Source organism: Carcharodon carcharias, chromosome 9 (genome assembly GCF_017639515.1).
Source record: "Carcharodon carcharias isolate sCarCar2 chromosome 9, sCarCar2.pri, whole genome shotgun sequence".
Classification (NCBI taxonomy): Eukaryota; Metazoa; Chordata; class Chondrichthyes; order Lamniformes; family Lamnidae; genus Carcharodon; species Carcharodon carcharias.
The window spans coordinates 96,774,553-96,799,943 of record NC_054475.1 but is presented as its reverse complement, the minus strand read 5'-3'; the positions used below and the strand labels follow the sequence as shown (position 1 = coordinate 96,799,943).

The window sequence follows — 25,391 nt, the reverse complement described above, 5'->3', positions numbered from 1 at the left end:
ACATCCACCTGAGAGGGCAAACCTGGCCTCGGTTTAATGTTGATCGAAAAGTCAGCACCTAGGACAGTGCAGCATTTCCTCAGTACCGCAGTGTGGTGTCAGCTTTAATTTTTGTACTCGACCTCTGGAGTGGGTCTTGAACCCACAATATTCTGAATCAGAGGCCAGAGCGCTACCAAATTGGCTATGGTTAGTGCCTATGAAGTTTAACTGTGGTCTCCTTAAAGATCAACACTGTTGTTGTAACTATGGGGTGCTTTTTAACTTCCTCTGTTTGCTTGCCAGAGAAAGTAAAGAAAATCCTAAGTTAGAATGGACAGTCCAAGGTGTATTATCACTTGAAGGAAAAAGAATCCTTGATGTGAATGAACTGCAATTTAGTGTACGAGGGAACCTTGGAGGTTTTGGCCCTCATATCCAAACAAAGTCAAATTCCAAGCCATCCCAGCCTTAATCTGGGAAGCCCACTAAGAGCAACCAACATTTGGGGCCTTAGTAGATCAAAAACTACATAGGCCAAATGAATAACACATAGGAAGAAGAAAGACAGGATTGTGAAGTCTCTAAAACTGCCAACCCGCCCCAGATTTGAATACTGCCCCACCTCCCTTGTAGCCCTCCGGTCGCTCTCAATATTGCTTCATAAGGGATATTCCTTTCTATCTTTCTTCTTTAGTAGATTTCAAACTATTTCAATGTGTTACATTTCTTTTTCTCTACTTATTCAGCTTTTACTCTCCATTATTGCCAGTATTTGAGCTGTTGTTCTACTCTCTCATATTTCATCCACATTTATTAATAAATCCTTGAAGGAGAAAAAATTGCAGGATTATGGTGAATAGGCAGGGGAGTGGAACTGACTGGATTTTTCTTCAAAGAGCCAGTGTGGAGTTGATAAGCTGAATGACCTCCTTTGATGCTGTACTATTCTATAATCCTATGATTCTACATTTCTATGATTCTACTGTGAATGATGGATGTGAGGTCTAGTTTCCAGATTCCTTTCTATTTGTTTTCTACCATTTGCTGACCTAAAGCTTGCTCCCGTGGCACTTTAGATTTTCAGGTGGTCCGATTCTAATGCCAAACTCTGAATTCACATTTTGGGAACTCTTGGCTATGCTAGATTGAGCAGACAGCTGACAGAAAGATGAGAATTTTCAGTCATGCATAGATCTTGTTCAAGATCTGTAGTGTTATTTCTCCCTATGTCTGCTTGAACACTATTTCTTTGTGCAATTTTATGGGCAAGTTTTCTTCTAGGGTGCACTAAAGGTATAGAGCTGAAAGAATTCCATCAAGGTAATGGTGGCCAGCCTAGTCACCAGGGAGATTGGATAGTTTTGCCTGAGTCAAAAAAGACTTGAAGCTTGGGGTCACATTTGCAGACTGAATGGAGGTGTTCTGCAAAGTGGTCATCCAGTCTATGTTTGGCCTCACCAATGTGGAGCAATGTATAAAGCATAATAAATTGAAAGAAGTACAAGTAAGTTGCTGAATCACCTGAAAGAAGTGTTTGGAGCCTTGGACAGTTGGAAGGGAGGAGCTAAAAGGTGGAGTGTTGTGGCTCCTGTGCTCGCATGGCAAGGTAATATGGGAAGTAGAGGAAGTGTTGTGGGTGACTGAGGAGTAGAGCAGGATTTATGGAATGCTGAAAGGGGAGGATAGCAGAAGATGTGTTTGGTGGTGGCATCATGCTGGAGGTTACATAAATAGTCGAGGATGATACATTGAATGCAGAGGCTGGTGGAATGGAAGGTGAGGATAAGGGAAACCTGTTATGGTTCTGAAAAGGAGGGAAAGGGCTGAAAACAGGAAATGGAATAAACAGTCAAGGATCCTGTTAGGATTCCAGTCAATGATTCCTCAGGTGAGGAAAAAGAAAATCATATCAGAAATGCTAGAATGGAAGTTGCTATTGCCAGAGCAGATGCAGCAGAGACAGAAAAACTGGGAGAATGGAATAAAGTCCTTACAGGAAATAGGGTGAGAGAAAGTGTAGTCAACATAACTGTGGGGGCCATTGGGTTATGTTGGATATTGGTCAACAGCCTATCTATAGAAATGGAGACAGACATTAAGGAAGGGAAGAGTATGAGATGGACTATGTGAAGGCAATGGAAAGGTGGGAACTGAAAGAAAATGTGTTGACATTTTCCAGTCTGGATGAAAGCAGGAAATGGCATAGATGCAGCCATCAATGTACCCAAAGAGCAGGTGAGGGAGGGGACATGAATAGAAACATTTCCCTTTAGAAGGTAGGGATGGCTAGGACCCCTGAGAGATTCCAATAACAACATCGTTTATTTGGAGGAAGTGAGTGGAAGCAAAAGAGAAATTGTTCAATATGAGAACAAATTGAGCCAGCAAAGGGTTGGGCCTCCATTTATGGAAGAAGCAGACCACCCCTCAGGCCATGCAGGTGGAGGATGGATGTGTAGGCGGATTGGATGTCTGTGGTGAAAAGAAGGACCAGGAAACTGGAAACTGTTAAATGCAATGGAGTACAATCAAAGAGCTGCATATGTATGTGGGAAGAGTTGGATGAGGGAGAATAGATCGAGCTGAGGGAAGGAGAAATAATTTCTGTGGGACAGGAACATGTTGAAACAGTGGATTTACCAGTGCAGTCCTGTTTGTGTATCTTGCGAAGGAGGCAGAAGCATGTGGTTGGGAGCAAGCCATGGAAGAAAGATCACCAGAGGTGATGAAGTCAGCAATGGTCTTGGAACCAATGGCTTGATGTTTGCTGGTGGGGTCATGGTCCTCTTTTTGTAAAAATGGTTGGTTTTGGAGGCAGGGCTCCTCTTGGCATATCCTGTCCAGAATTCATTCAACAATAGGGGCAGAATTTGTGCAGCTTATGTGGGGTATCTCTCCTTGGTAATCAGCCTCCTATTCTTCTAATTTCTCTTTCTATCTTGTTCCTCAAGGGCTTCTGAATCTGTCATTGCTGTACTTAACTGCTATTCCGTGTATCATCACTCACTGTATTGTAATCAAGGGCTACAGTAGAGTCTCTTACTAAATCATGCTGCTAAGGACCGCAAAACCTGCGTGACTTCTTAATCTTTCCCGTGCCACTGGCAAAAGATTGGTAGAAGCAACGTATGTGAATAAAAGTAACTTGCCTAGTCTTCAGTATCTTAGGAGTCATCTGAAGTTCTAAAGTTCTATTAAGAATATAATGCGTATTGTGTAACATTATCTCTGCCGTTCATTAACAAAACCGGATGGATCATTTTCTATAGTCTTGCAGACAATGTTTTAGAAAGAACAAAAACAAAAATAACTGGAAAAACTCAGCAGGTCTGACAGCATCTGTGGAGAGGAACACAGTTAACGTTTCGAGTCCATATGATTCTTCACCAGAACTAAGGAAAAATAGAAAAGAGGTGAAATATAAGCTGGTTTAAGGGAGGGCCGGTACAGGTAGAGCTGGATAGAGGGCCAGTGATAGGTGGAGTCCCTTGCTGGTCCTGCTTTCTACCCTTAATGTCACCATTATCACATTCCTTAGCCAATGTCCCCACCGTCAACACCCCTTTGTCCTTTTGTCTATGACATCTTTTGGCAATCTCCACCTATCACTGGCCCTCTATCCAGCTCTACCTGTTCCCCCTCCCCATCAAACCAGCTTACATTTCACCTTTTTTGCTATTCTTCCTTAGTTCTGGTGAAGAGTCATACGGACTCGAAACGTTAACTGTGTTCCTCTCCGCAGATGCTGTCAGACCTGCTGAGTTTTTCCAGGTATTTTTATTTTTGTTTCGGATTTCCAGCATCCGCAGTTTTTTGCTTTTATCTTAATGTTTTAGTAGGGTTTGGGAACGAAGCAAGGTTAATGATAAATGTTTGGACTCTTCGTTACCCTGACGACAGCTAATAGCATCATTCCGCGTTTTGAAATGAGTTTCCATCTGCCGCAGCCTCAACACTTTTTTTAAAAACGACTTTCAGATTATTTTAATCCTGCAAGGAAGAAATATAACTTTAGTATTACGATAAAAAATATAGTATCTCCGCGAATAAGACGTGAAAGTAATGAAGAATGGTCACGCGGTAAAAAATATTTTTCCTCGTTCCAAATTTCTGGGCTTTTATTTTGACGTATTAGCCCCTGTAATTTATTTGTACGCGCTTACTATGACGAACAAGGAAGTTAACTGTGAGAGATAATGAGGATTAAAAATTGTTGTCGGTAAAAGTGTGCCAGGAACACAATTTCTGCTACTTCCTCTTTCGATGCCAAAACTTATAAAATTGAGAGGCATAGGATAGTTTGAAAAAACCGCGAGGAAGGTGCTCCGGGAACATTACATGTAAGCAGCATTAACATTCATTCAGTTAGAGGATGATGTTTGTTAATATAGAAACAATAGTGATCCAAAAAATCTAGAGCAAAAGTATATATGGATTTAAAGAAATATAAATCTGATCTAATTTAATACATACATATGTGTGTGTGTATATATGTATATAATCTTTGGCTTTGATAGCTAAGTTTTTCTCCAGCAGAGAATAAACTGAAATATAGGTCGAATATGAGTATATGATAAGAGCTCAAATTCGTTAGATAATTTGATATTAATGTCAACTGAAATCCGATTGAAGAAATGCGTTCATGGCAATGTACTCAACATTTTTCTTTCTAAAATATGAGTGGATCAGATTCAGTGAGAGTTGACGAATGATAGTTTAACGATTTCAGGGAAAAGATGAAATAGACCTAATGTTTCTACTAATTTATGGGCTCATTTCTGTTTCGAAAACAAGCGTTAACACAGTTCTGAAAGCAAATACGACAACTGACTCGGGAAACGATTACTTCAATCACTGATTTGGTGGTTCTATTTCCAGTTCGGTTCCCTGGGCTCCTGTGGCTCCTCAAGAATGGGTCCCAGAAATGGTCCTTTTTCTGAACTTTTCTGGAAACATTCGGCAGGTCAGGTAGATTTCCAACACCTGCAGCCATTTTCTGAATTATTCCGTTTTGCTAATAGCAATGCTGTTACTGTTATAATGTGATATTAAAACGTTTGCTTCTAATATAGCACTCTTTTCCGGTCATTGCTGGTACTGTTTTGGAGGAGCCGGGATGGTGATCCCCCAGAAACATCATGCAGGAAAATTTAAAGAAACTTGCGTTGATGTTGTACATTCTTCATTACCAATAGATGGCGCCATATTCACAAGGCTGAGGCCTTCGGGTCTCCTGTAGGTTTTCTAAAGTCACTTATTGTTAGTCACTTTTTGAACCCTCCTGTCACTGAAGCTCTTTTGAAAATTTCCAAACAACCCTGTATTTGTCTAATGCAGCCCTGATTAATTGATTATTAAAACGAAATGTAGAGTTAATGGGCTTAATTGTTTCAATGAGTACTAATGTTAGAATATTCTTCTAACAACAGCAACTTTCATTAGTATGGCATCTTTAAAATAGATAAATGTCCTCAGACTCCTCATGATGAGTGCCAAGGTATAGAAGAATATGTTAGGAAAGGTGGCCAACAGCTTAGTCAAAGAAGTGAGTTTTTGAGGAGCTTTACCGAAGTCACAATGACATCCTAGGTGTCTGTGACAAAGGTAAACTTGCTCTTCTTGTCGATTGCAGCCTTTGACACTGTTGACCACGCCATCCTCCTCCAATGCCACTCCACTGTCATCCAGCTGGGTAGGGCTGCTCTCATGTGGTTCCGTTCTTATTTCTCAAATCGTAGCCAAAAACAACCACTTGCAATGGCTTCTCTTCTTGGTCTTGTACCATTACCTCTGGTATCCCTCAAGGTTTAATCCTTGGCGGTCCCCTGTTTCCCATCTACATGCTGCTTCCTGACACATCAAAAGGCACAGCATTAGTTTTCACATACATGATCTCAACAACCAACTCTACCTCGGCACCACCTCCCTCAACTCCTCCATTGTCACTAAATTATTCAGTTGGTTATCCAACTTCCAGTACTGGATAAACAGAAATTTCCTGCAAATAAATATTGGGAAGACTGAAGTTATTGTTTTTGGTCCAAAGTCCAAACTCCATTCAAAGCTACCAACTTCATCCCACTCACTGGCAACAGCCTGAGATTAAACCAGTCTGTTCATAACCTCGATGTCACCTTTGAACCTGAGATCAACTTCCAAACTTATCTTCATGCCATCACTAAAACTACCTATTTTTGCCTCTGTAACATTGCTCAACCACCCTATCTCAGCTCATCTACTGCTGAAACCTTCATCCATGTCTTCAACTACTCCAACGTACTCCTGGATGGCCTCCCACATTCTACCCTCTATAAACTTGAGGTCATTAAAACTCTGCTGCCTGTGTCTTAACTTGCAGCAAGCCCCATTCTCCTGTGCTCGATGATCTACATTGGCTCCTGGGCAAGCAACATTTTGATCTCAAAATTCTAATCTTTGTTTTCAAATCCTTTTATGGCCTTGCCCCTCCCTAGCTCTGTAATCTCTTCCAACCCCACAACTCTCCGAGATCTCTACACTCTTGTGCATTCCCAATTATAATTGCTCCATCAAAGGTGGCTATGCCTTCAGCTGCCTAGGCCCCAAGCTCTAGAATTTCCTCCCTAAACTTCTCTACCTTGCTTTCCTCCTTTAAGATATTTCTTAAAATAAGATCTCCTGATGTAGCTTGCTGTCATACTTTTGTTTTATAATGCTCCTGTGAAGCGCCTTGGGACATTTCATTGCATTAAAGATGCTATCTTAAAAGTGGTGGAGGGGTTTAAGGGGGGGTGATTCCAGAGCATGGGGCCTAGGCAACTGAAGATGCAGCTGCCAATGATGGGGCGAAGGGAGGGGATGCGCCAGATGCCAGCTTGGGAGGAACAGAGAGTGTAGAGGGTGGGGAAAGAAGGTCAAAGCCCAGGAAATTTGGAGTTTGAAAAGGAAGTGACTTGCAAGGACCTCTTTCCAGGATTAGACTCAAGTTTGTGATGAGGCAAACAAGATGGTAGTTAGAGATGGTCTTGTGAGGGATCAATACCATAGTAGAGAAGTCAAAGAAGATCACAAGGTCAAGTTGGTGGCCTTCATTATGAGCAGGCAAAATTTGTATGGAAGGAAAAGTTTAGGGAGGACAGGAGCACCATGAGAAGAGAAGCAAAGGCAACTGAGATGCAGATGAAATTCATCAAGGCTCATGGATACAAGGAAGGAGATCATCACAGGGGAGGCTTGCGAGATAATAGAAAGCAAGGATTTTAAAAGGTGAGAATAGTGAATCATTGAAATTTAACAGCACAGAAGGAGGCCATTCAGCTCATCATGTCTGCACTGGCTCTCCAAATGAGCAATTTATATAGTGCCATCCTCCTGCCTTCTCCCCATTACCCTGCACATTGTTTCAGATAGCAGTCTAATTCCCTTTTGAATGCTTTGATTGAACCTGCCGTCATCACATTCTCAGCTGGTGCATTCCAGACATTAACCACTCACTGCGTGAAAAAGTTGTTTTCTCATATCACTTTTGCTTCTTTTGCAAATTACTTTAAATCCATGCCCTCTCATTCTTGATCCTTTCATGAGTGGGAACAGTTTCTCCATACTGATTCTGTGTGGAGGAGGAGAAAGAATAATAGAAGGAGCAGAGTAGTGGTGGGAGAGATCAAATTGTGAGTTGGTGATAAGAGCTACACCATTACCAAGGCAACTTCAGTGTAACAAATGATGTACACAATAGCTAATTATTTTTCCCAAAAATATACTTTATTCATAAAAGTTGTAAAAATACATTATGTAACAGTTCAAAGTTGACAATACATAAAGTGCAATACAGTTTAATGTTTTTCAATACAGCTGTGGCCAGGCAGCTGGGAAGGGCCTCAAAGCATACCTGGAGCACTGAACCCTGGGCCTGATGCATGGTGGCAGCTTCCAAGCAACTAGCCTAATCCCCAATGACACCGGGTGGGAGGGGGCTTGGAGGCTGACTGGAAAATTTCAGTCAGCCTTTGATAATAGGCCTTAACAGGTTTTCAACTGCCCTCAATTAGGCTACCCACCACTTATGGGGAAAATAGCCCAGGGACAGGAGAGTCCCAGCAAATCAACACTCTGATTAGCGACATGAATATTTGCATATTCAATTTGATCTCTCCCCACACACTCCTGCTTCTGTACTCAGCTGTATTGGAAGGTGAAAACCCGGCCCCATATTTGTGTCTCTATCTATTGTTATGTCTACATTTACATGGTATTGTACATGGTTTATTTGTTATTATATATAAGTTTATCCAGTCTTTTCCTACCCATTATGGCCACTATGTCTTTTGAAACAATAGGTAATTTTTGTGAATGATATATTGTGTCATAAATGAAAATGTCAAGTTCTTGGTGGGCTTTGTATTTCAATCATAAATTCATTCATTTTGATTTAAAGGCAATGTCTGATTATTGAAGTGCATGTTGTTTAATTCACACAATAATTTATTTATTCATTCTAGACTTAAAGAAAATGTCCAGCTCAGAAGGTTTTGCTGCTGTATTCTACAGTGAGCCAGGAGTCCTGGGACTCTTGGCCAATGTAATCAGTGCCTTCCTTGTAGCTCTTCAGAATTTCGCTCAAGTCAATACAGGCATTTTGGCCAATGGAACTGAAAACATCTTGGCAGGTTAGTAAAAACACAGCAGTGTACTGCAGCTGTGATTAGTGATCTCCTCCCAAAATTATATAAACTGTCCTCTTATTTTGCTTAGAAAACAATAGGAACTAAACTTCAATTATATGAAAAACTTAGAGATGTTTTTTTGTAGTAGCATTACTCAGGAATGTTCCTGACGCTCAGGGCAGTCGGATTTCATAACACTGATATGAAATATTTGTTTTGTAAATAAAACAAAGAATGTATATGCGATTCTTAGTCCATGTTTTGTATTAGTTGTCAGGTTTATGACAGTTATTATAGGGAAAATAAAGAGTATTTCATAAAGAAGTGCCATTCAGGTATTTGTTTTAGATTAGAAGAGTGATATATAACTAAAGGGAAGATTAATATACCATGTGCAATAAAAAAATATTTCTAGAACCTGTTTTGCTGATCAGAAAGTACCTCATAATGTACTTATTAGGAATAAATTTATGCAGGAACTCTGGGGGAAGAGCTGCAGGAACCCCAGAAAAATTATGAAGATGCTGTTTATGCTGTTCCTGTGGAGGTTTTCAGCTCTTCTGCTGAAGTAATGGCCGATGTTTGGGCAGCCAGCAGAGAACTTCACTCCCATTAACTATTGGCTCCCCTATAGTTAGTAGATTATAGAATGTGCCATAAAGAAACAATGGAAGAGGTCACATTCATTAATGTTCAGCACATTCCCTCTTTTTTACAAGGCTTCTGTGTTCAGGCTCTCTATAAAAGCGTCTTGACATTGAGATTAAGCTGTCTTTAAACTGTACTATTTATTAACATCACTGCAAAGCAGTTTTTTCTTCACAGAAACACTAAAGTTGTTAGGGTCCATTCTGACCACTAAAATAAGTTTTGAGAGACTGCAGAAAGCAATGCTGAATGGGATACAACTCCAATGCATTGTCAATCTTCTTCCCATGTTCCTTGGACCTCCTGTGACCCAACTCCCTTCCCTTCCTTGACCTCTCTGTCTCAATCTCTGGTGATAGACTGTCCACCAATATCCATTACAAACCCACCGACTCCCACAGCTACCTCGACTACAGCTCCTCACACCCCTCTTCCTGTAAGGACTCCATCCCATTCTCTCAGTTCCTTCGCCTCCGTCGCATCTGTTCTGATGATGCTACCTTCAAAAACAGTTCCCCTGACATGTCCTCCTTCTTCCTTAACCGAGGTTTTCCACCCACGGTCATTGACAGGGCCCTCAACCGTGTCTGGCCCATCTCTCGCGCATCCGCCCTCACGCCTTCTCCTCCCTCCCAGAAACATGATAGGGTCCCCCTTGTCCTCACTTATCACCCCACCAGCCTTCGCATTCAAAGGATCATCCTCCGCCATTTCCGCCAACTCCAGCATGATGCCACCACCAAACACATCTTCCCTTCACCCCCCCTATCGGCATTCCGTAGGGATCGCTCCCTCCAGGACACCCTGGTCCACTCCTCCATCACCCCCTACTCCTCAACCCCCTCCTATGGCACCACCCCATGCCCACGCAAAAGATGCAACACCTGCCCCTTCACTTCCTCTCTCCTCACTGTCCAACAGCCCAAACGCTCCTTTCAAGTGAAGCAGCATTTCACTTGCATTTCCCCCAACTTAGTCTACTGCATTCGTTGCTCCCAATGTGGTCTCCTCTACACTGGAGAGACCAAACGTAAACTGGGCGACCGCTTTGCAGAACACCTGCAGTCTGTCTGCGAGAATGACCCAAACCTCCCTTTCGCTTGCCATTTTAACACTCCACCCTGCTCTCTTGCCCACATGTCTGTCCTTGGCTTGCTGCATTGTTCCAGTGAAGCCCAATGCAAACTGGAGGAACAACACCTCATCTTCCGACTAGGGACCTTACAGCCTTCCGGACTGAATATTGAATTCAACAACTTTAGGTCGTGAGCTCCCTCCCCCATCCCCGCCCCCTTTCTGTTTCCCCCTTCCTTTTTTTTCCAATAAATTATATAGATTTTTCTTTTCCCACCTATTTCCATTATTTTTAAATATTTTAAAATCTTTTATGCTCTCCCCACCCACACTAGAGCTATACCTTGAGTGCCCTACCATCCATTCTTAATTAGCACATTCGTTTAGATAATATCACCAACTTTAACACCTATGTGTTCTTTTGTTCTATTGTTGTTGACATCTTTTGATGATCTGCTTCTATCACTGCTTGTTTGTCCCTACAACCACACCCCCCCTCCACCGCTCTCTCTCTCTCTCTCCGCCCCCCACACACACACCTTAAACCAGCTTATATTTCAACTCTTTCTTGGACTCGAACTCAAGTTCTGTCGAAGGGTCATGAGGACTTGAAACGTCAACTCTTTTCTTCTCCGCTGATGCTGCCAGACCTGCTGAGTTTTTCCAGGTAATTCTGTTTTTGTTTTGGATTTCCAGCATCCGCAGTTTTTTTGTTTTTAATTTCTAAATATAATAGTTATGAGTGCAAGCACTCCAACATGCATTCCCTAACTATTTAAACTCTGTGCTGTCAAATCCCAGCACCTTGACACTGCCTCCTCCAGAAGTTATCACACTGCTCCCCTTTGAAGTCAGTCAAAAACAACGTGTTGCAAAGCAGAAAGCATTTCTCAACTAACCTAAAACTGCAGTATTAACAAATGCTAAGGAGATTTTGAATGAGAGATTCTTTTTAAAAGGTCTCCAAATCCCAAGACCCCTTTTTTTAAGTATTGCCTTTTGACCTTGTTTAAAGTTATAGTGGTCAAGAATGAAACAAATATGAAGATTGTATATTTCATATCATATAATAAGAAACTTGTGGAAGGAACCAATTCTACTGAAGATTCCATTCTCTGTTTTTTAGGTGTTCACCTTGTCTTGATTGGTGGAGTGACACAACTTGTTGCTGGACTAATGTCCTTCAGAAAGTACGACCATCTAGGTGGCACAGCTTTTATAGCATTTTCAGCTTTGTGGAGCAGCTTTGGGGCAACTCGGATTATTCTGGGAGCAAACTCCCCTCTTAATGTCACTTTGGGCACTCTGAATCTAAAAAACATCAGTGTTGTAAATAATAGTTTAAATGTGGCTTTGGCTCCTATTAGTGAGTCAGCTGTTGCAGGGTTAGTAGCTTACATCAGTGTAGCATTTATTTTGTCCTTCTGTTCAGCTACAACTAATTACATCATGCCTTTTGTGTTTGGGGCCATAGCAATTACCCTCATTTTTGAGGCTGTGGGCCTCTTTAGTCAATGGGCTTTAATACTATCTGGAATCTTTGAACTAGTGATTGTTGCCTTTGGGCTTTATGGAGCCACTGCCTTGCTTTTAAAGGGAGTCACCCAGAGGTACATCCTTCCAGGGTTTGGCAATGCATTATTCAATGTGCTGCTTCTTGGAGCAGCTAATAAATCATCTTCTAAGACCATAGGTGAAGAGAAAAAGAAGAACACCAAATATGCTGAGCCAATGGCACTTGGTAACTTGTGCAGTGTGATTTCTCCCTTCTTCTTTGCTTTTTACTGCTTTGGATACATTAAATCATTTTATGTGGGAGCTGTGTGGGTCAGCATAAATTCTATCGCTCAGCTTTATGCCAGCTACTATGGTTATTTGCGCAGTGATGTCTACTTTGCCACGAAGTTTTGTGTCCATAGTATGTACTGGCTTGTGAAGTCCTGGGAGGAGTTCATTTTAACAGTCCTCATAAATGTTAATAATTTAGACAGCAGCAGAGCCAGGATGACAGGAGACTGGTTTTTTTTGGTCACAGCTTTGATTTTGTGCCTGATGTCTCTGAATATAAACAAACTTGAAATGATCCATAATGGCTTTTTTGTTCTTCTCACCATCTCCACCATTCCTCAGATTAACAGTGTATCATATTACAGATTTTTTGGAGCAGTTTGCTCCATGTATACAGCCCTCTCCATTTATGCAACATTTGCCAGCCTAATCAACTCGATAGCAGAAAAGGCACTGATTCCTTTTGGAACCCAAATCCTCTCTTCAAAAACATTTCAGAATATTCTATTTGCCCCAAAACAGAGGTTCACCAAAGTTGAGGAGCCCCCATCCTTTACTACTGTGCAGCTTCCAGACGCCCTCTTCTACATTTGCAATGGACTGGCAGCCCTGTCCGCAATCCAGAGTGCAAACTTGGACCAGGCCCAAGCTCATCTTACTATTCCCTGGGTCCTGATCCCTGGAACTCTAATCCAACTCTACGTGTCCAGGATTCAAGTCCGAGGAGGAAGGCGTTTTGGCTCTATATTACCCTTCTGTTATGCAGCTATCTGGGCAACGTGGACCTGGCTTCGATTTGCAGGTATACTTGTCAATGCAGGATTACTCTGACAAGCAATCCTTTATAAATATATGTGTATATTATGTATGTATGTGCAACAATTTTTTATTGTTTCTCTAAATGTGAAATTTCTTTAACTAAACAAAATTTTACTTTTAATTTGTTCGGCTTATCCTTTGCTACAAGGAGTGTGCCCTTTTTATGTTATCAATCTACCCAATGCTAAAATGATCATTTTTACAGAAATATTTCTGTACTATTAAAATCATAATTCATTCATGGGAACGAATATATGTATGTAGGCATGTATGTGCTGCACATTCATTTTGGGCTTAATTTACACTTATTATTATACCAACCTCATTGTAACATTTATCCATTGCTTACATAACATACTTCTAGCTTAAAAATCTCATACCACAGAAACATTGCAATGCCATGCAACTATAAAATATGTTTCTGCATATTATTCAGATTTGATAAACACATTTTATTTTTCTCAGTTGTGTTACAGTAAGATAGCATATTAAGTAATGCATGGACAAAGTCTTAAGATTGTGTCATCATTCCCTATGTGCTGATCCCTGGGTCCCTCGTTAAACTTTATGCATTCAGGATTCATTTGCAAGAATGGAGGTGATTTTGTATTGTGATACCATTCTGCTGCACAGCTATCTAGATGAGCACTCCCTCCTTTATCCTTGAAATGTTATGAATGCCTAACAACTTATCTCTTTTCTCCTCACTATTAACAACTTATTGTATGAAGTCATATTAACATAGAATCATGTTAACAAGGACAGGAAGTCATTACATGTGTATTAAAATTTCACACAAAAACACCTCTCACAGAAAGTTTCAAATCTCAATCAATTCTCAGTAGACTGGAAATTTCCATGAACAATTTCTTGCCACCATATCTTCACTGGAAATTCTCAGCCTTAATTTCTTGCTCAATTTGCTCAAATGCTAATGACAGTAGTATTGTACATTTATATTCATGTCTGTATGTAAGGAGTTTCATAAATATGTGTTTCATGCAGGTCATTTGTTAAATATTGATCCCAGTTCTGATGGTGGATTCACTGCAGGAGCGGTAGCTTTCCTTATAGTCAACATGTTTCTGGTTATCTCAGGTGAGTGTTTTAATTGCAATTCATTTCAGTTTGTGTACTTCAATGCCTTGAGTCCATGAGGAATTCATTTATTGGTGTGCTCTATCACAGCTACTTATATTAACATGGTGCTACTCCTAGCCACAGTCATTATGGAAGTGATAATCATCTGCTTTTTACTCTTCACCCTGGAGCGACTGCCTCTTCCTTTGGAAGGTCAATCACTAGTTCAAGTTATTTTAATTTTTAAAAAATGTTTTTTTTATAGCCATGTGAGCATTGACAATTATTTCTCTCCATTGTTAATCCCACAGGTGTGATGCTGACTTTGTTCAGTCTTGTCTGTGTTTATGGAGCAATTGCCTCTTTTGCCAACCATGTGTTTGGGAAACAACTAATTCCTCTGGGTGACTCTCTATACAAGGTAAATGCTATATGTTATCGATTTGTTTGTAATTTTAATTATTTTTCAATTTATTGCACAATAATGTTAAGGCTAAGTTTGGTGTTCAGTTGAAGCAGGATTACAGGGCAGGGATTAGCTGGACCAATGCATGTAGATATAATTCAGGTCCCAATTTTTAAGATAAACATTCTGTTCCTATTTTTATTTTTTTAACTTTATATTGCTGTTTATATTTAAATAGCATGACTTAATAAAGCTTGGAAAGCAAGACAGTTAAGTTGGTTGAAACACAAGAATGTCTATGCAGTACAAGGTGAGGAGTTGAGAGACACATTGGCAACACTGGCTTGAAGGCATGATTCCAGTATGACAAGTTTACATAGTATTATGATCCTTGACTAGACCCCAAAGTTGTTGGTAAGATTCGGTTAGGGACTAATAACATTTTGTTTAAAGTAGACAAAGTTTGAGATTCAGAACTCTTGCTAATGGAATAAAGCCACAAGATTCCATAGGTTTTGAACAAATAAAAATAAACTTTACTATACAAGGTCAGAAAGATGAACTATTTACAATATCTGTCTTATACTCTAAATTCAGGATTAATATGAGGTACATGTGAAATAACAAGCAAACTGTGGTCAAACACACCACATGGCACAATAAATGGCACAATGTGACCGAGACAGAGTAGATTGATTTCACAACAACCCAGACTTTAGTAACATTGTGAGTCAACCAATCTCACTGAAACTCTGTCTCACTCACGAGGGATTCCAGTCTTCAGCATTGAAGATCTAACCTGGGAATTCTCCTCAAAAGTCGCTCCAACTTGGACGAAGTCAACAATGGCCAATGCACAAGGTTTCAATCTCATCTCCCGAGATTATGTTCCCTGGATTCCCAAGCACATACACTCAAGCACCAACTCACAAGCACAACTGCAGCTCGTCGGCCATATGAGTAGAACACTACTGCTCCTAAGGGGGACCTTTGCCGCAACGGCCTGCAGCACGGAGTCACCAAACGTTGACTGCCTTCTTGAATCTTCAGGGCTTCTCCTAAGGCCCCTTCAATTATCAGGCTTCCCCTGAGTTCTCTTTAGTTAAAATCTGCAAACCACAGCCCTTTTCTTGTTTGCAACCTGTTTCTTTGCTCTTCTATTTTTCACCTTAAAGGGGACCTGCCTCTGTCCCCTGTCTGGGACTCTTCTTTTTGGGACTGCTCCCAGCCCCCTTCCCATGTCCTTTACCTGGGACACTAGCCATAAATGGCGCTCTGGTCCCGGTCACCTGACTCGGGTTTTCATGCTGTTTTTCTTCTCTGCAATGTCGCACTGGGTCCACGGAATATAAAAATTGCAAAGCTATGCAGCTGTGCATGTAACAGCCCGCTTCTGGTGTGCGTGAGTGCAAAAGCTCCAAGTCCCATCGAGAGTTGAGATTCCCAACCTCCGCTTTCAACGAGATAAGTATGGTTTTCATAACAATAGGCGGTTTCCATTTTAAATGTGTACGTAGGAATTTATAATGGAACATGTTGACAGAATATGCATACGGATATTCTAAAAGGAATGGAACTAGACAGACCACCTGGCATCGATCTAGGTACCGGAACCAACAACAGCAAATGCAACTCTGTCGACCCTGCAAAGTCCTCCTTAATAACATCTGGAGGCTAGTGCCAAAATTGGGATAACGGTCTCACAGACTAGTCAAGCAACAGCCAGACATAGTTGTCTTCACCATTACATGCCCTACAGACAATGTCCCAGACACGACCACCACAACCCCTGGATATATCCTGTCCCACCGGCAGGACAGACCCAGCAAAGTGGAGGCACAGTGGTGTCCAGCCGGGAGGGAGCTGCCCTGGGAGTCCTCAACATCTCTGGACCCCATGAAGTCTCATGGCATCAGATCAAACATGGGCAAGGAAACCTCCTGCTGATTACCATGTTCCACCCTCCCTCAGCAAATGCTCCTCCATGTTGAACACCACTTGAAGCGCTGAGGGTGGCAAAGATACAGAATGTACTCTGGATGGGGGACTTCACAATGTCAATCACTAAGAGTGGCTCGGCAGCACCACCAAAACTGAGCTGGCCAAGTCCTAAAGGACATAGCTGCTAGACTGGTTTGAGGCAGGAACCAACAAGAGGGAAAAACATACTTGATCTCATCCTCACCAACCTGCCTGCGGTAGATACATCTGCCCGTGACAGTATTGGTAGGAGTGACCGCCGAACAGTCCTTTTGGAGACAAAGTCCTGTTCTCACATTGACAATATCCTCCATCGTGTTGTGTGGCACTACCACTGTGCTAAATGGGATAGATTTCAAACAGATGAGGAAACTCAAGACTAGGAAACCATGAGGCGCTATGGGCCAACAGCAGAAGCAGAATTGTACTCAACTACAATCTATAACCTCATGGCCCAGCACATCCCCCACTCGACTATTACCACCAGGCCAGGGGAACAATCCTGGTTCAATGAAGAGTGCAAGAGGGCATGCCAGGAGCAGCACCAGGCATACCTAAAAGTGAGGTGCCAATCTGGTGAAGCTATAACACAGGTCAATTTGCATGCCAGGCAGCATAAGCAGCAAGTGATAGAGCTAAGTGATTCCACAACCAATGGATCAGATCTAAGCTCTGCAGTCCTGCCACATCCAGTCATGAATGGTGGTGGACAATTAAACAACTCACTCCAGATATATCCCCATCCTCAATAATGGAGGAGTCCAGCACATCAGTGTAAAATATAAGGCTGAAGCATTTGCAACAAGCTTCGGCCAGAAGTACCAAGTGGATGATCCATCTCAGCCTCCTCCAGAGGTACCCAGCATCACAGATGCCATTCTTCAGCAAATTCGATTCACTCCACATGATATCAAGACACTGGATACTTCAAACGCTATGGGCCCTGACAATATTCCAGCAATAGTGCTGAAGACTTATGCTTCAGAACGTGCTGCAGCCCTAGCCAAATTGTTCCAGTACAGCTACAACACTGGAATCTGTCCAACAATGTGGAAAATAGTCCAGGTATGTCCTATACGAAAAGCAGGGCAAATCCAACCCATCCAATTACCGCCCCATCAGCCCAGTCTCGATCATCAGTAAAGGGGTGGAAGGGGTCATCAACAGTGCTATCACAGAGCAATAACCTGCTCACTGATGCTCAGTTTGGGTTCTGCCAGGACCACTCAGCTGCTGACCTCATCACAGCCTTGGTTCAAACATGGACAAAAGAGCTGAATTCCAGAGGTGAAGTGAGAGTGACTGCCCTTGACATCAAGGCAGCATTTTGCCAAGTGTAACATCAAGGCACAGTAGCAAAACTGGAGAAAATGGGAATCAGGAGAAAACTCTCCGCTGGTTGGAGTTACACCTAGCACACAGGTTGATGGTTGTGGTTTTTGGAGGTCAATCATCTCAGTTCCAGAACATCGTTGCAGGAGTTCCTTAGGGTAGTGTCCTTGGTCCAACCATCTTCAGTTGCATCATCAATGACTTTCCTTTCATCATATGGTCAGAAGTGGGGATGTTTACTGATGATTGCACAATGTTTAGCACCATTCATGACTCCTCAGATACTGAAGCAGTCCATGTCCAAATGCAGCAAGAAGTGGACAATATCTAGGCTTGGGCTGACAATTGGCAAGTAACATTCACGCCACACAAGTGCCAGACAATGACCATCTCCAATAAGAGAGAATGTAAACATCATCCCTTGACATTCAATGGCATTACCATCGCTGAATTCCCCACTATCAACATCCTGGGGTTACCATTGACCAGAAACTGAACTGACTAGTATGAGGAATATATCTTTTTACTTCTGTTGGACTGTTGTAAAGGACATATCTTTTTATTTTCTGTTGGACTGTGGATTAGAATTACAATGGCTGCAGGTTGAAAGACATGTCCACTGGAACAGAATGAGAGATATATACAATGTTGCAGTCCCAGAACAGAGTGTGCTATGAAAGACAGGGTGGTGCCGGAAATGAGTCCTGGACCAAGAGAGCTGCCTGACAGCAGCATTTTAATTGGCTCCTGACCAGGTGACCGGGTTTTGTGTGAGAAGCAGTGCAGCAGAATGGCTCCTAGCCTGAAAGAACCAAGACCTAAAACCTCTTTCTCCTGTGGGTGGAAGATTCCAGTAATTCCACAATAATAGATCACATGGTTTTCTCCTCATATCTCTATAACCTGCTCTCTCTCTGAAAACACCTGTCAAGAGCTAAAGAGGAAAATTGTTGTTAGAGACATTGAAAGGCAAGTACTCAACCAATGAACTAAATACTGTAGTACAGGAAGACCACCTCGTGTCATCAACAAGAACTGAAAGGAAATTTGGAAGACACCAATCAAAATCAACCCATCGAATCCTGTACTCCAGAATTGGTGCTATTGAACTGTTTTATCCCACCCATAAAATCCATGCTTTTTGTGTGTCTTTTGTATGCGTGTGTATATGAATTTAAGAAGGGGTAGAGTTTAGGTTATAGGGTTAGAAATTAACAGTTCATATTTCTTTCTTTTGCCACTGGTTAACGACAGTTGTTCAATAAACAGTTAACTAATTATTACATGTACAAACCTGGTGCTCGCATTCTGTTAACCTAAATTAAACAGTTAGGTAGAATTGGGGCAATCTGGTGGTTTGGTCAAACTTTTTACATTTGTCGCGGCTCAGGGAACAGTGGGGTTTGATATTACAGTGCACTATCCCCAGTGAGTTGTGACACTAGCCATATAAATACTATGGCTACAAGAACAGGTCAGAAGCTAGGAATCCCACTGCAAGTAACTCTACTCCTGACTCCTCAAAGCCTGTCCACCATTTACAAGGCAGGAGTGTGATAGAATACCCTCCACTTGCCTGGATGAGTGCAGCTCCAACAACACTCAGGAAGCTTGATACCATCCAGGACAATGCAGCCAGCTTGATTGGCACCCCTTCCACAAACATTCACTCCTTCCACCACTGACGCACAATGGCAGTAGTGTGTATCATCTACAAGATGCACTGCAGAAATTCATCAAGCCTCCTTAGCACCTTTCAAATCCATGACCATTACCATCTAGAAGGATGTGGGCAGCAGATGCATGGGAACACCACCTACTGGAAATTCTCCTCTATGCCACTCAATCCTGACTTGGAAATATATTGCTGTTCCTTCACTATTGCTGTGTCAAAATCCTGGAACTTCCTCCCAAACAACAGTGTAGAAGTAACAACACCACAGGGACTGCAGTGGTTCAAGAGGGCAGCTCATTACTACCTTCTCAAAAGCAATTAGGAATGGGCAATTAGAAATAAATGCTGGCCTAGCCAGTGATGACCACATATGATGAATGAATAAAGAAAATAAGTGCTTTATTCTTACTATAAATGTGCAGGTATTTTGTAAGAAGGACAGCACTCCATTCGTGAAATGTGTTTCCAGTAAAACTTGTTGGACTAACATCATAATCACGTTTAAAAAAATGTCCTTTGTAATGTGAGGTTCAATAGTTAAAGAATGCCAACATGTGCATTATTGTACATATGGTTTTGATAGAATCCATTATATTTCCGATATCAAACAGTAGTCTGACAAAAATATCTTAAAGTAACCATTTAAAGCATTTTTATCCTTACGTGGAGATGCATTTTCATGCACCTACAACTTTGCAAACTTGTTACCAAATGGCAAGTAAACACCAATTGACCTATTTACTGAATGTAGTCAAGTTTGATGACCTTAAATGGAAGGCATTTAAACACTGCACCACTTTAGCAACCATGTGTATTGATTGCATGGTATAATGCTCCTATCATGAAGTAGCCTATCATTCGAATTTCTGTGAACAACACCATAAAAAGATTCACCAGTTAAGAAGTAAACCTTGTATCATATACATGTCTTTAACTTTCGTGGTAGTTTATAAACTGCTCAAGTATACTATTTATGGTTTGGGATGTCATCCAAATTTCAATAACTTCCAAATGCTCCATCAATTTTCTATTTTTTGTTTACAAATATCTTGTCCATTAATTAAACAGAGGACAGTGTGTTTATTTAAATGTAAACAATATTGAATACTATTTCATGAACAGGTAAACTGACATAAACATCTTGACTATAATCTACTTTATTCTGCAATGTACTTTTTAATTGAGTTCTGAAGAAGAGTTCTGCAACCTAGACCTTGCACATTGATGATTCATTTTAGAAAAACCTGAAGGATCATTTTCATTATAGTACATCAATTAAAATCCAATTATTTTTCTGAAATATCTTAACCTTCTTATTCAAAAATCACAGGCTGGAACAAACAAAAAGAAAGATCAAGCCTCTTTGCCTTGTCCCATTTCTACTTCACGGCAAACTAGTGGTCTACAAACTATCACAAAGATCTTAGATTCTGGTTGTGTGTGCGGCATCCCAACTGATACTGTGTATGCTCTGGCAGCTTCCTGTAAACACCCAGAAGCTATTGAACGTATCTACAACATAAAGGTAAGGATGCCAAAAGCAATGAGACATAAATGCTGTACCTTCAGACGTGATTTTTACAGCTTTTTATTCTTACCCAGTAATATCATTTGCCACAGGGTGCACTTTTCAGTCTTTTAATGCATGATTGCTGCCCATGATTTTCCAGGAGCGTCCTATGGAGAAGCCCATCTGTATCTGTATCTCCAATCTGGATCAGCTGTCTGCAGTGTATCCTCCATTCAGCCCATTGCTCTGGGAGTTCATGAACCATGTCTACCCTGGAGGGATCAGCTGTATTGTGAAGAAAGGAGAATGGCTGAAGAAACTAGGTATGCATCACAATTAGTTGAACATTTCAAAGCATCAGTGATCCCTATTCAAACAGCCAGTTTTATCAGTTATATTCAATATGAAATTATATGAGATTCTAAGGAATCAGAATGTATTCTTTATTAAAGGTGTTGGTGCTGCCTATGACCGTGTTGGTACAAAGGATAGCATCATGATCCGTGTTCCTGACCACACTGTAACAGCCCATCTCGTGAATATGACTGGTCCACTAGCCATTACGTCAGCCAACCCTAGTGGAGAGCCTGATAGTACCCACCATGACATGGTTATCTCGTATGTATTCAAATAGTGCCATTGAACTAATTGCTGTCTTACCTTATGGTACATGAATTTCTCAATATGTGCGTGTTCATGTTTATCAATAGGCGCCTCGGATACAAAATTGATGGCGTTTTATGTGATGGAAACTCCAATGAATTGGTTGCTTCCACTGTCGTCAACTGTACCAAGATTGATGATGGTATTACAGAATTTTGTTCAAATATGTTAATTATATATTTTTTTAATTACTGATTAACCTGACTGTATCCAAAAGCATCAACATTTGTTTAGCCCTTAATGTTCATGGATGTGTCTATTTCTTCAAATTATATATTAGTTTTAATATGTTAACATAGTGGTGGTTAGATTATGAGATGAAGTTACAGTTGGACTAGCTGCACATCTGGCAGTCTCTAGTGCTGAGCAATTTTCCATCAGAGCACTTGTTATAATGATGTATGTATTATTAATACTTGTGCAGGTCAGTCAGATGCAACTCATCTTGACAGCTGTGAAGTTCATAGAAGAAATACAAATGTAAACTGATTTTATCCAATAACTAGTATTAGCCTAGCACAAACCTTAATACATGAATGAACTTTTCAAAAATTATGATGTTAGCTTTAATGTGACATGTTTTCAGTTATTCTCAATAATTCCCTAAAGACCACTTCAGCAGTAATTGCATTGGGCTTTGGCTATGATTCATCCGCTTCTCACAGAAATTATTTACTTTCTTCAGAAGGAATCACCATTCTAAGAGAAGGCTGTGTCCCAGCAGTGAGAGTCATTCAGCTTTTTGAACAAGTGAAGCACAAGCTTGACTAATGGCAAACCTCAAATAATGAAAACTTTCAAAACTGATATGCAATGAAGATGCATAGAACACCTGCATATAGTCATAGAGTGCAAACGATAAGATTATTACACCTGCGGGTAACTTCTCATTATCAATGATGGATGTGGCAGTAGGTATAATGCAGTGATACATAGTGGTTTCCTTTTATTAAAGGGAACATGGGAGATCATGATTTGCTACACTTTCATGGTTATTGGTTCACCTTACCAAAGCAGAATTTTATATTGCGGGGCTACAAAGACCTGATAGGAAGCGTGTTGATCCAACTGAATAACAATCAGCAGGTAATAACTTTGCAATTAATGAATAGTTAAATATCAGTTCTATCACTCTCATGCATAAAGTAAAAGTCATAAGATGTATATTTATATAAATAACTGTAATAAAATCAGCCTTTATCAATGTAATCATTGAATTCATTCATTAAAGAGCTGAAACTTCATCTTCAACTTGAGACAGAGCTCAAGTAAACCTCAGGGTTACACCTGCATTGTTCAGCTTTGAAGTCTGATGCTACCCATATTATGGTCATGTTACATTTCCACCTGAGGATATGAAGCTGAGTACCAAATTATTTGTGGTGTCATGTTTGTTGAAACAATAGCCTGTACACCCAGTAAGCTACAACCTACCTATATGACATCATTCTTCCTGTCATAATCTTGGTGACAATTGCACTTTTTCTACTCTATCCCAGTATAATAGTAAGAATGTCCTTTCTACTATTCTAATACTAAACTATGAATTTTGTCAATACTAGTTTTAGTAAGAAGACAGTACCTTCATAATATAAATAGTAAAAATAAAAGGAAAACTGCACATTCTAGAATTTTGGAATTAAAACAGTAAACACAGCAGTATCTGAAGGTGAAAAAGAAGTTAACATTCCGGGGGGAATCATTGATCAGAACTGATATGTTTCTATTACTTTAGTAGATCTAAATTAGAATACTGTTGTAATGTGTCCAGGAAATGCTGTGTGAATCCATATCAGTTAATAACTTACAAATAATGGAAAAAAAGGTTTTGGAAAACACTGAATAGGAAATTAAGATCATTGTAATTATTGACTAGAAATGACTGGGAGTTATTTTACACTTTATTTTTGTCATTACTTTGGTATTTTAACACAGGTCCTAATTTGCTTATTTAAAATTGGTCAAAATTTCTTTTAAAAGAGCAGTGTCCCTCATGTTTCGAACCCACCCAGGATTACAGGTATCTCCGGGACATAAAACGTTTCTCGGACTGCTGTTCCCGTCACATTCTGAAATCCACACTCAGTGCCATGCGCCGCCATATGAACACGCTCGACCTCTCCCTCCAGCAGCACCGCCGTACCCTTTTTCAAAGCTGCGTGTGCCCCCAGTTTCATTTTATCCTTCGGCTCATCCGACGCCTCAACAAGAAACTTTTTCTCTTTCTCTCAAGTGCTAAGGAATGCAAGCTCCAACAACTCATCGACACCAACACCCATCTAGGACCCTCCACCCCTGCCTGTCCCTCCGTCCCCACCCTTTCTTCCAATCCCAACCCCAGCCGTGTATTCACTATACCCCCTGACCTTCCCCTCTCCGATGCTGAATGTTCAGTGCTCAGCAAAGGACTTAGTTTCATACTCTTACGCCCTCACCTCAATGAATTTCGGGCTCGGCATGATACTGAACTCTTCTTCCGCCGTCTTCATCTCCCGGCTCACGTCTTTGGGCAGGAGTCCTCTCCCAGTTCAATGGATCCTTTTAGCCATCTCCAATATTCTCCCTCCACCTGGACCCCTCCCTCTGGATTCTTATCTTCTCTCGATCTTTTCATTGAGAACTGTCGGCGCTACATTAGTCGTCTCAATTTCTCTGCTCCTCTCACCCATTCTAATCTCTCTCTCTCTGAACTTACTGCATTCCATTCTCTCAGGTCCAACCCTGACATTGTCATCAAACCCACTGACAAGGGTGGTGCTGTTGTTGTCTGGCGCACTGACCTCTACCTCGCGGAGGCTGAGCGTCAACTCACAGACACTTCCTCCTACCTCTCCCTGGACCATGACCCCACCACTGAACATCAAGCCATTGTTTCCAGGACTGTCACTGACCTCATCTCCTCTGGGGATCTCCCTCCCACAGCTTCCAACCTGATTGTCGCCCAACCTCGGACGGCCCGCTTCTATCTCCTACCCAAAATCCACAAACAGAACTGCCCCGGTAGACCGATCGTCTCAGCTTGCTCCTGCCCCACAGAACTCATTTCTCGTTATCTTGACTCCCTTCTCTCTCCCCTTGTCCAGTCCCTTCCCACCTACATCCGTGATTCCTCTGACACCTTACGTCACATCAACAATTTCCAGTTCCCTGGCCCCAACCGCTTCCTCTTCACCATGGACGTCCAATCCCTCTACACCTCCATCCCCCACCAGGATGGTCTGAGGGCCCTTAGCTTCTTCCTTGAAAAGAGGCCCGAACAATCCCCATCCACCACTACTCTCCTCCGTCTGGCTGAACTTGTTCTCACGCTGAACAATTTCTCCTTCAACTCCTCTCACTTCCTCCAAATAAAAGGTGTGGCTATGGGTACCCGCATGGGCCCCAGCTATGCCTGTCTCTTTATGGGGTATGTGGAACATTCCTTGTTGCAGTCCTACTCCGGCCCCCTTCCACAACTCTTTCTCCGGTACATCGATGATTACTTCGGTGCCGCTTCATGCTCTCGTCGGGACTTGGAAAAATTTATTAATTTTGCTTCCAATCTCCACCCCTCCATCATTTTCACGTGGTCCATCTCTGACACTTCCCTTCCCTTCCTTGACCTCTCTGTCTCAATCTCTGGTGATAGACTGTCCACCAATATCCATTACAAACCCACCGACTCCCACAGATATCTCGACTACAGCTCCTCACACCCCGCTTCCTGTAAGGACTCCATCCCATTCTCTCAGTTCCTTCGCCTCCGTCGCATCTGTTCCGATGATGCTACATTCAACAACAGTTCCTCTG

At 41.5% G+C, this 25,391-nt stretch overlaps 1 protein-coding gene across 1 annotated transcript; it reads left to right on the top strand.

The window, feature by feature from the left end:
* Positions 1-1,847: 1,847 nt before the first annotated feature.
* On the top strand, positions 1,848-23,714 carry si:ch211-153b23.3. Its single transcript, XM_041195909.1, has 11 exons — positions 1,848-1,870; positions 8,463-8,630; positions 11,476-12,939; positions 13,962-14,054; positions 14,145-14,249; positions 14,348-14,457; positions 20,760-20,954; positions 21,100-21,262; positions 21,392-21,557; positions 21,650-21,744; positions 22,288-23,714. The coding sequence occupies exons 2-11, from the start codon at positions 8,474-8,476 to the stop codon at positions 22,371-22,373; spliced, it is 2,634 nt and encodes an 877-aa protein (XP_041051843.1). The 5' UTR covers positions 1,848-1,870; positions 8,463-8,473; the 3' UTR covers positions 22,374-23,714.
* Positions 23,715-25,391: the final 1,677 nt, after the last annotated feature.